This window comes from Rana temporaria, chromosome 1 (assembly GCF_905171775.1).
Source record: "Rana temporaria chromosome 1, aRanTem1.1, whole genome shotgun sequence".
NCBI classification, from domain to species: Eukaryota; Metazoa; Chordata; class Amphibia; order Anura; family Ranidae; genus Rana; species Rana temporaria.
Window position 1 is genome coordinate 561,423,842 of NC_053489.1, and position 11,503 is coordinate 561,435,344.

Consider the following 11,503-nt stretch of genomic DNA (forward strand, 5'->3'; position numbering starts at 1 on the left):
CAAAACAAACGTGACGATGTGTTCGGAGAAACACAATCAATACTGAGGATCAAGGGGAAGGGTGGGGACTTTTAAATTGTTAAGTGATTGTGTTTCCTGTGGGGAGGAGCCATCATCTCTCGGGTGCCGTCCTGGAAGGTGATGAGAGAAATACAGATTTTACGAAGACTGTATAACCACTTTTTGTGAACCGGTTTTGTACTTCATAACTGATGTGTGTGTGTATAAATAAATGTGTGTGTAACTTTAGTACATTGTCTTTGAAACTAAGGACCCCTTTGCCAGAAGGTTTTAATTGTATTATGTTGAGTTCTCTTAAGATCATAATTTCCATTTCTCTCAGCCTGTAAAATAAGAAAAAGGGTCCACTGGCAGTGTGTAGTCTAAGAGACTCATATTTCACAGACCTACATTTTTGTTTCCAGGAGTTAGGAATAAAAAGGAGGACTTATTCACAAAATGTAAATTTTGTATTATATATTGCATAACAATTAACCATAACACTTAATACAGTGGAACCTCGAATTGCGAGTAACGCAGTTAACGAGCGTTTCGCAATACGAGCACTGTATTTTTAAAAATCGTGACTCGGTTTGCGAGTGTTGCCTCGCAAAACGAGCGCGATTCAGGCCAAAGCGGCGTGCAGTACTGCTTTTGGCCTGATGTGGGGGGGCACCGGAGCCGAGCGTCACCGATCGGCGCCGCAGGGAAAGGCCCCAGGACAGCATGGCTGACCTCGGCAAGTCTCAGGTAGGAAGTCTTTCTGAGGTCAGCCGAAGTGTCCTCGGGCCTTTTCGGCTGTTTCCAAAGCTCTCCGGCGCCCCCCGCCTCTGGCTGCATGTGGTATTGCTTCCCATTGAAATCCATGCAGAACAAATTATTTTTGTTTCCATTAACTTCAATGGGTAAACTCGCTTTGATATGCAAGTACTTTGGATTACGAGCATTCTCCTGGAACGGGATTATGCTCGTAATCCGAGGTTCCACTGTACATATACAAGTTCGTTATATTGAAATACTTATATCCATAATTAAATTGAACAATGTTACATATTTTGGTTTGTGCATTTTTGTTATAATATTTTCATAATGTATTGTGTGGGTATTTATAAACCATAAAAAAAAAAAGTGCCCATTATGCTTTACCTCTGTAGGGAAATATAGAGGAAGTAAAACCCATCAGGGTTCCTCTTTAAGACACATACATTGTTTTATGTTAAAACACAAGATGTGAAGAGGCCTTTAATGTCTGCCTTTTATTACTATTTATTAGATGTAGTAGGTTTTAATGCAAAAAATACATTAAGGCTGAATGTATATATAAGTTTCCAGGAATGCTCTTGTTATTAGTGGAACCAGCCCCTTGCTTTCTGCTTCATACACACATCTCTTTAGACATATTTGAATATGTTATTCAATTTTAAGAAAAGTTTGAACACATTTGTCATCATTTTCATTAATACAATTTGTGTTTCCAGTTTTTGTTTAGTTTGACACTGTGACCTAAAACTTATGCAAAGCAATTACTTTGCAATATATTCTGTTAAGGGTTTCTTTAGTTATCCAGCAATGTAAAAGACCATATAATGAAATATATGTTACATTATATCAAGCACAGAACACTGTCACAAAACCCCTCTCATAATTAAATTTTGCTTTAACCTTAAAAAAAAAAAAAAAAAAAAAATTGACCACAAAATACCTACATAGATCTGATCAAAATATAAAAAAAAAAATCTAATTGAAACATGTGCACATCCAGGCATAACTGGTACAATAAAGCCTGTTCAAAAAACGAACAGTTACTTTACTATGTTCTGTTAAGCTACCTACATAATCATATGCAGATTGTGCCGCCTCCTAGTTCTGGGTGAGATTTCTGCAGGCTTGTACACAACCCACCCCTTAAATTCACACAGATATTACTCTGACATCTACAGAGCACACCAAAGCTTCAATCACCTGGCTGTCTAGAATCAGGAATATGAACACATCGCATATACTGTACATTAGAGGGAACTTACACTGAGCTCTTGTTTCTTGACATGTTTTCTCTTACAGTCTCACGATTTAAGACCTATTGTTTCTGTGGTTGGCCCTGTAAAACATAATAGTATCAAAATACTGATTCCACACTTTTGACAAATCTGATATTTATAAGGCTGACTGGGAAAGCAGGTTTAGTACACTTGTCACTTATAATAATTAAAGGGGTTGTAAACCCTCGTGTTTTTTCACCTTACTGCATACTTTCCCATCTTGTCGGATCTTCATTGGATAGATTGACAGTAGCGGGAGCAAATGGCTGCGCTGATATCAATCAAATCAAATGACACAGCCGCCGGGGTCGAGTCATACATTCGGCGGCTATGGACTCCAAGTGAATGACTCAGGAGCTGGATACAAGTATCCAGTGCCAATACTGAGGATCTGCATGATTATTTGTACTTGTGCAGATGCTCCAAGCTTGACCCGATACCTGGGCAGCCTCAGAGAGGATCAGTGCAGAGGTGAGGGCAATTACAAGCACCAATCTCCCTGTATAGCTTTTCTGACAGCCGCTTCTCCTCCTCTCTCTCCCGTGGCTGTCAGGGAGATCGGTGCGTGTAACTGTCCCCACTGTCACACCAAATAACCCCCGGCTGCTCCCTGTGTCCACATCTGGGTCCCTCTCTGTGCACCCTGTGTCCTCCTCCGTGTCCTGATCAGTTTCATCCTCTGGGTCCCACTCTGTGTCCTCCCCGGCTCTGTGTCCTCCTTCAGGTCACCCATGTCTTGGATCTGTCAGGACGGAGAGTGGAGGAAGGAGCCGGTAAATCGGTCTTTTCCTGGCTCCTTCCTTTTCTGAATGCACAGTCAGTGATCACTGACTCTGTACATTTATACTGTCACTGAGCATCCTAAACAACTCTCCTTTCCGATTGCCCTGCCCCCCCCCAGCCAGGGCAGACAGACAATAAAACAATGGAATACAACCACACCCCAAACGATCTCAGCAAAGGAGTCCAACAGCATGAGACAACACACAATATATACAAGGTGCCAATGTGGCTGTAAAGAGAGTCCGTCAAGTACAGATCAGAGTGGGGTTCTCATTCACCCTGTGCCCCTATTAGAGACACAGGGTGATTTACACATAGGAGGGGCTGGGGAAGCTGAACACTGAGGGCCAGATCCTCAAAAGAGATACGCAGGCGGATCTGCTGTTCCGCCTGCATATCCCTGTTTCTATCTTTGGAACTGATCCACAGAATCAGTTTCCAAGATAGACAGAAGATCCGGCATGTGTAAGGGACTTACACTGCCGGATCTTAGGATGCAGTACCGCATCCGCCGCTGGGGGCATTTCGAGTCGAAATGCCGCCTCGGGTATGCAAATTTGCACTTACGGAGATCCACGAAGCTTTTCAGCTTCGTTTTTTCTCCGTAAGTATTAGTTTGCAATCGTAAAATTAGGGCTGCTTTTACAAAGTGTAAAGTTAGTACACCATGTAAAAGCAGACCCTTCTTTCCAGCGACGCTGTCTTTTTTTTTTTGCCACAACTTTTTTGACCCGGCGCGATTCACGAAGCTCGGCGTAACGTAATTTCGCGCTATGCACGTCGGGAAAATGACGTCACGAGCATGCGCAGTACATCCGGCGCGGGAGCGCGCCTAATTTAAATTGGACTCGCCCCATTTGAATTGGGAACGCCTTACGCCGGCCGGATTTAAGTTACACAGCCGAAAATTTCTAGGTAAGTGCTTTGTGGATCGGGCACTTAGGTAGAAATTTTCAGCCAGTGTAACTTAAATGGGAATTTTTAAGTTACGGCGGCTGGCTGTGGATCTGGCCCTGAGTTTCCAGAGCTCTCCAAAGTAAACTAAGTTCCACAACCCCCCCCCCCCCCCCACCCAAAGTGACTCCGGTCACAGTTGCCATTATGTTTTAAAAAGAGTAAACACAGTTGATTGGTAATAAATAGCTTCAGCCAAACACTAACCATGAGTGAAAGAAAAGTTTTTTTGTGTTATCATTCATATTCTCTGAAAAGTGGCCAAGAAATCAAATTCTGCCAGGGTATGTAAACGTATGAGCACAACTATCTGTAGTGTTTACTTAGCTTTCTCCAAAGCCCTACGTCCCATGTCTTTCTGCTGCTTCTGTCCTCTGTTTTTGACTAGAGTCACTTCTGACAAGCGATATAAAACCAGCCTGAAATTTGTGTCAGGGTGGGTGCTACAAAAAGATTAGCAGACAGCTGGTCTATTCACAGCACAGTTCTCCACCTTCCTTCCTCTGCCTATGTGGAGAGGGGGAGGGGGGGTGTGCCTTTCCTCCAATAAGCTGTCACACAGTGTATGCCAAGTCTATGCCAGTGCTGAGCAGGAATAAAAGGTGGGCTCGGGCATGATTGAAATCCCACATGCGTGATCCCGCCAGGAAGCCAACACTGCACTAATCACAGGTAGAGAGACATTTCTCGGTCCACAGATCAGGAAACGCCTCACAACCTGTGATTAGCGATGTGCAGTGTCGGCTTCCTGGCGGGATCACGCATGTGGGATTTCAAACACGCCAAGTCCATCTCGAAGCAGGAAGAAAAAAAAATCTAACACAATGTGCACTTTCTAAAGAAAATATAAAGCTGAAGACCGCAGATATACATGTAAAGGGAGATTTTTTTTATCTCTGTGTATCACCTGAGGCTGTTCACTTTATTGTGTATAGGGAGGGTTTACATTCACTTTAACACTTAGCTGTCACAGCCTCTGCCGCCCTCTAGTGGCACACATGGATACATCAGGCAATGTCTTCTATAGCCGTCTGACAACCACTGAACTAAATGCCAACTCACCTCTCCCGGTTTGCAGTCGCCGATGGCAGCAGTGCTTATACCACAGAGGTGAGCAGCTCTCCTCTCCCAGTTGTAATGGAAACACTGCGTTTTCCAATGAATCGCTATTAGCGGCGAAAGTCGGTCAGAGAACAACTGGAGAATGATAATCATATATCTCCTGCGGAAATGTCACCCTTTACAATACAGACCGCACTTCTTATATTGTTCTCAATCGCCACACTTTGAATTTTGTAGAGCCCGCTAGTCCCCCCAGATCTCATCAGTCGGCGCCAAACCAGGAGAGAGTCATGGAACGCAAACAACTCACTTCCGCTTCCTTCTTCCTGATAAGAGAGATCACTTCCTGCCTTCTGACAGCGGAGGGAGAGGTGCACTTTCTCCTTCCTGACAGCAGGTGGCGATGTGCTGCATGGCTGATTATAGTGTGATGAGGTCTTCTCCGATATAATAAGCTACATGGCGGTTTAACGTGAAGACACTAAATAAAAAGCATGGTTTTCATAATATACAATTGATTTTTTTTTTTATAAATCAAATAACTTTTTTCATTTTTTTTTTTTAAGGCTTTAGAACGGCTGATTTCTTGCAGTCTATTTGCAGCCTCTTCCAATTTACATACATGCCTGTGTTCCATCAGGATCTGCGACCCATCAGATTTTGTAACAGAAGTGATGTTCCGTGGTGGGTGGCCATCTTGGGACACCCGTCACTCTTCCGCGGTAAGCCTACAGTCAGAAGTCGGTGTTTAATCAGATTTGGCGACTCATCAGAATTTGTAACGGAAGTGGCGCTTCGTCGCCGCCATATTGCTACACCACGCACTCCTCCACAATAAACACTGAGAAGGGGGCAAGCAGACATCTTGTTACACCCACCGGAGTTTTGCATTTCACACTTATATTTACCAATAAATGAAATACAGCATTTAGAAATCCGTGACACTGTTTTGATATTGAATTTGAAAAGCAGCAGCAACCTTGCTGATCTCACAGGTTTTGCTAATCTGACTGAGCAGCGCTGCTTTTACAATTCAACGTGAAAACAGTCCGACAGATTTCAAACTACTGTATTTCATAAGCTCATTTTACTGGTAAAAATAAGTTTGAAAGGCAAGTGTAAAAAAGATGTCTGCTTGGCACCTTCTAACTGTAGGCTTACTGCAGCCGAGTGAGGGGGTGTACCAAGATGGCCGCGACGGAACGTCACTTCCGTTACCAGATCGGACGGGTCGCCTAATCTGATGGAACACCTGCACTCCAGAAACTATTGCAGATCATTTCTCAGGAGGGTTTCCTGATGGTGATACGTATGGGCCAATGCTGTTAAATTTGCATCAGGGTGTCCACCTGCATAGCTACCAACAATCCTTTGCTTTCATGTTGTGACTGCTGCTTGTCTGCTGGCCATCGCTTTCCATAACTTCCTGCATTTTCTGCATCCTTTGCAGCTTTTTCTCTCCTGATTCTTTTCAGTTTCAAAGGACTACATATCCCATGGTACTTTGCTTCCTGTAAGCAGTGGTTACTGTACTGTCTCTGCCTCCCGAAACTCCTCCCCTCAGTACCTTTGTGAATTCTGTAATACAGCAGAGCCTACTCAAAGAGAACAGTGAATATGTGTCTCACAAATTAAAAAATATTTCCAAGCTTTACATACCCTCTCCACACTCCAGCGCGGTTCCCAGTTGACTAGAGTTCCACTTCAAAGCTTGAAATGTTAGTAAAATGCCTGCAAATTAAGGGAATCCCTTGGAGAACCCCAGGTCACCAGAACTAATGTCGCCATTGGAAGATATTCCCTCTATTATTTTTCTGGGACAACCCAAAATTTGGCATGTTCTTTTGCTTTCACTTTCAATGAAAATGGTAAACAGGAGAAATAGTGAGAGTAACTCTCCATAATGGGGGCACAGACAGCAATTAAAACCCAATAGGTGTTATAATCCCTCGTCATACAATTTTGTTTAGTTATACTTTTTAAGCCTATATATAAGCCTTCAAGGGGCTATTCAATGAGTCAGGCTAAAAGGTGCCATGCAGTGCTTCAGCTGGTCTGTCTAGCGGACAGGAGCCACACCGCAGCAGAGATTCTTGCAGCTCTGCAGGGGCAGGCCCAGAGGTGGTTCACGTCACACCAGCTGGAAACAGGAATATGGTACAAACCTCCTGTCTGTCCTTAGACAGGGAAAGTTGACACATGTGCCATGCGTGGCAAGTCCTCAATTTGGTAATGCAGCATTTCTTAAATAGGTACCCAAGGTATGGAAGATCTGCTAAAGCAGGCCAGAAGAGTCTGTAGCTTTTTCAAGCGGTCATACACAGCCAGTGCTCAGTTGGCCGACATTCATCGGGAATCCCCCCTGACCGTAAACCGCCTGATTTGTGACATGCCCACCAGGTAGAACTCGACTTTGACAATGCTGCAGAGGCTGCACATGCAGCAGATGGCCATCAATGAGTACAATGACAGTCTCAGGTCGGCTCTGCTTTTTTTTTTCCACGCCAATGGCTGCTCATAAAGGATGCATGCACTGTACTGTCACAATTTGAGGAGGCCACAAGAATTGTGAGCTGTGACAATGGATGTATCAGTGATACAATCCCTGTTGTGTTCCTGCTGGAGCATACTCTGCGTGGCATTATGGATAGGGCACTCGAGACAGAGCAGTGGAAGAGGAGGACTTCCTTTCCTCTCAAGCCTGCTTTATGCAGATACCATTCTTGCCACGCCACAGAACACACAGGGAGAGAGTGGAGGAGGAGGATTCTGGCAGTTTTGGAGGCATTTGGAGGTTGACTATGGCTTGCTCTGGCAAGCCATAGTCAACCCTTGAACGATGTTTTTTCCAGCTCCAGAACCCTTGGGAGTAGTACATGGCTGGGAGGAGGTAGTTCCAGATACTGTAATCCTCAGTGCCCACGAGAAGTCTGCTTCTTGTGCCTCCGAAAACTTACAATGCATGGGCTCTCTCATTCTTCAAAGCCTGTAAAAAGGACCCGAGAATACGTGGCATTAAGGAGAAGGGTCACTATTTGTTGGCAACCCTCCTTGACTACTGTTACAAGGGGAAAGCCTCAAAACTCATCCCGTCCCGACTAAGAGAGCAGAAGATGAAATCTCTTGAGGACACCATAAAGAGGAGTTTATGTAGCGCCTTTCCTGTTTGTCACCACAACACCCAAAGCCCAATTTTTCCACACCTGTTCCGAGTGCACAAAATTGTGGCCTTATTATACAGACTGGCTCCCTAAGCCCTGTGTCAGGTCTCCTGAGCCCAGGTGACAGATGCACCCCGTTGGAATCTGGAGTGAACCACAAGGTAGTGGACCCTACGGCTGACTGCTGCGAATGGAGCTCTAGGTCAACGTTTCTCAACCAGTGTGCCGCGGCACACTGGTGTGCCGTGAAGAGTCCCCAGGTGTGCCGCGGCAAAATGACCCCCAATATAGGCAGCTATGGCAGCCATCTGATGTTTTAACTACTGCTGGCCACTTGTTTAATATTTGTTATTACAGCGGTGCTGGTCCGTTGTGTAAAGCTCACTTCCTGCTGCCACAGGCACTCAGGAAGCTGTGCTGGCTGTGCGGGGCCTTCCGACTGTGTCTTGCCAACCGATTACGTCATCGGTTGCTATGGGAGGGTCGGGCGCACGCACCGCTATCTGTGACGTGTGAGCCGCGGGTCTCAGAGTAGATGCTGGCTGGCGCGCGTTTCCCTGAGGGGAGGAGAAGAACAACATGAGTAGAGGTGAAAAAACAGTGAGGAAACAAAAACAGTGAGGAGACACAGGTACAGTACTTGTACCTGTCATTTTCAATGTATGATCGTTTTATTGCAGACATGGTGTTTCTAAAAATAGAAAAACGACATAACACCTGTTGGCACTTGCATTGCCTCACTTTTCATTGCAGGCATGGGGATTTTTGTTTTAAATGTAATATAATATACATGGGCTATGTGGGTTATTATTGATAATGATAACTGTATACTTCAATACTGCAGTTTGGCCGCAGCGCAGGTGTAGCGCAGGGTACCTGCGGTTTTCATGTGGTTTCTCATTGACTTCTATTATGTCCCTCATTTTTGGTGCGCTTTCAGAAAATGTACCAAAAATGTACAACATTATAGAAGTTTATGAGAAACCACATGAAAAACGCAGGTACCCTGCGCTACACCTGCACTGCGGCCAAACTGCAGTATTAAAGTATACAGTTATCATTATCAATAATAACCCACATAGCCCATGTATATTATATAAAAAAAATAAAAAATCACCATGTCTGCAATGGAATGAGTCAATGTGAAAGTGCCCTAATTGTAACAAGTGTTATGTAGGTTTTTATTTTTTTCCCCCACAAGACTACAATTCGTTACAGATTTGGCTGAAGATATCAGCCATAACCTTGGTATTTTGTTTTAATTCATTGAAGTGAATTTTTTACAAAAATAAATGTGTTTGCAAAACCACTGTGCAAATAGCATGTGGCATACATTTTTTCCCCCGCATTTTTGGTTTAGTGTGCCTCGAGATTCTGACAGATTTTAAAGGGTGCCTTGGTTGAAAAAAGGTTGAAAAACACTGCTCTAGGTGATACAGGACAGCAGGTACACTGTAGTACCAACACGGATGACACAGAGCTAAAGCATGAGATTTCCCAGGGCGCGGAATCTAAGAGCCAGCAGGTGTTCACCAGAGGCCCCTAGTGGTGGGGATGGATTTAGCTGCAGTCTGGCTTCAGGTTGCGACCCCCTAGGGCAGCAGACTGCGAAAACAAAGGATAGTCTGGAGATAGCCAAAGGTTGGGGTAACAAGCAGGTAGGGATAGTCAAGAACAAGCAAAGATTGGTAACTGGAATCAGACATAGAAGTCACAGTAAGCTGCACACGAAAGCCAAACACACAATATTGATCAGCAGAACTGGCTTGCAGTGCGCAGGTTAAGATAGAGTTCCCTGATAGGGGCTGGGGTAGAGCCATGCTTTGAGGAGAGACCTACTTAACCACTTGCCGAACAGCGCACGACTATATACGTCGGCACAATGGCTCGGCTGGGCATACAGGTATGTCTCCTTTAAGATGCGGCATTGCGGGCGCACACGCTCGCCGCTAGCTCTGAGTGTGACCGCGGATCGCGCGGACTCGATGTCGGCCGGGAAGAAGAAGCTGCTGGCGTATCTCTCCAGACCGGATTACCAGCCTTGTAGCATACCTAAGATTAAGAATTCAGAGGGAATTTTGGTAGAACAAAACAAGGAGATCATGGATGCCTTTATCATATTTTATTCCTCCCTCTATGCTACTAGAGCTCATTACACGATTGATAGAATTGGATGACTCTCTCTCTGAAATTTCACTGCCTAGGCTTCAGACCCAACAGGCGACACTCCTCTGATGGCTGAGGAAATTGGGGAGGCTATCCAATCCTTTGCCAGAAACAAAACACCAGGATTGGATGGTTTCCCCATCGAGTGGTATATGCAATACAAGGATCTGCTTGTGCCTCATCTGGGCAGGGTGTATGATTTTGCTAAAAAAAAAGGGGCAGCTGCCGCCTTCTATGTCGGAGGCGCTGATTGTCCTCATTCCTATGCCACATAAGGATCACCTCCTTTGTGAATCTTACAGGCCGATCTCGCTCATCAATTCGGATGTCAAAATTTTAGCAAAGGTGCTCACCCGGCGACTGAACACAGTCATTACTACCATTATTGGTGCAGACCAAACTGGGTTCATCCCGGGGCGATCGACCTCCATTAACATACGTAGACTATTTACCAATCTGCAGGCCACCCATGAAGAGATGGGTTCCAGGGCAGTTTTGTCTTTAGATGCACATAAGCAGAGGCGTTGCTAGGGGGGTGCGATCCGCCCCGGGTGACACCCGCTAGAGGGGTGACACCATCCCGATTTAAAAAAAAAAAATATTTTTTTTTTTTTTAGCTGACATGTGGGGGGCAGCTCCCCCCCGCGACTGCAGCGATGAGCGCCGCGGAATCGGAGCGCCGCGGTACAAGAAGAGGGGGGGTTGCGGGGTGACACCGCAGCACCATCCATCCCCTCCTCTCACAGCCACAGGCTGTTAGCGGTGGTCGGCAGTCGGCACACAGGCACAGCCCCCTCCTCTCTGTTTGTGTGTACAGAGGGGGAGGGGCCGAGGGGACCTTCTGTCCATGTGCCGTGGCACTGCCTGCGATGATCTGAGGTACTGAGTGGGGGGGGGGGGGGGTGTTTGCACCTGGGGGGATTTCACTGAAGGGGTGGGGGGGATGTACTAAGGGGGTGTTTGCACTGAGGGGGTTTTCACTAAGGGGGGTTTGCACTGAGAGGGGGGGTTGTACTAAGGGGGGGGGTGTTTGCACTGGGGGTGTTTGCACTGGGGGGTTGCACCGAGGGGGTTTGCACTGAGGGGGGGGGATTTGCACCGAGGGGGGGTTGCACTAAGGGGGGTGTCTGCACTGAAGGGGGATCTGTGTAACATGCAGGGGTCCAGAGGTGCAGGTGGCTGTGTAATGTAAAAGGGGTGCAGTGATGCAGGGTGCTGTGTAATGTAAAGGGGTGCAGAGGGCTGTGTAGTGTAAAAGGATCCAGAGGTGCAGGGGGCTATGTGATGTAAAGGGGTGCAGGCGGCTGTGTAATGTAAAAGGGTCCAGAGATGCAGGGT

At 45.9% G+C, this 11,503-nt stretch overlaps 1 protein-coding gene across 6 annotated transcripts in view; it reads right to left on the reverse strand.

The window, feature by feature from the left end:
• Positions 1–5,211, reverse strand: part of CENPU (centromere protein U) — an 89,348-nt gene extending 84,137 nt beyond the window's left edge. For 2 of the 6 annotated variants that reach the window (XM_040334037.1, XM_040334050.1), the window contains exons 1-2: positions 4,839–5,209; positions 2,025–2,098 (exon numbers count right to left, since the gene is read on the reverse strand). In XM_040334037.1, coding sequence (XP_040189971.1) covers positions 2,025–2,047 — 23 coding nt within the window. In that variant the 5' untranslated portion in view covers positions 2,048–2,098; positions 4,839–5,209. Of the gene's footprint in view, positions 1–2,024; positions 2,099–4,838 lie in introns of all 6 variants that reach the window. The other 4 variants (XM_040334056.1, XM_040334043.1, XM_040334062.1 and 1 more) reach the window with 4 other exon arrangements.
• Between the last annotated feature and the right edge of the window lie 6,292 nt (positions 5,212–11,503).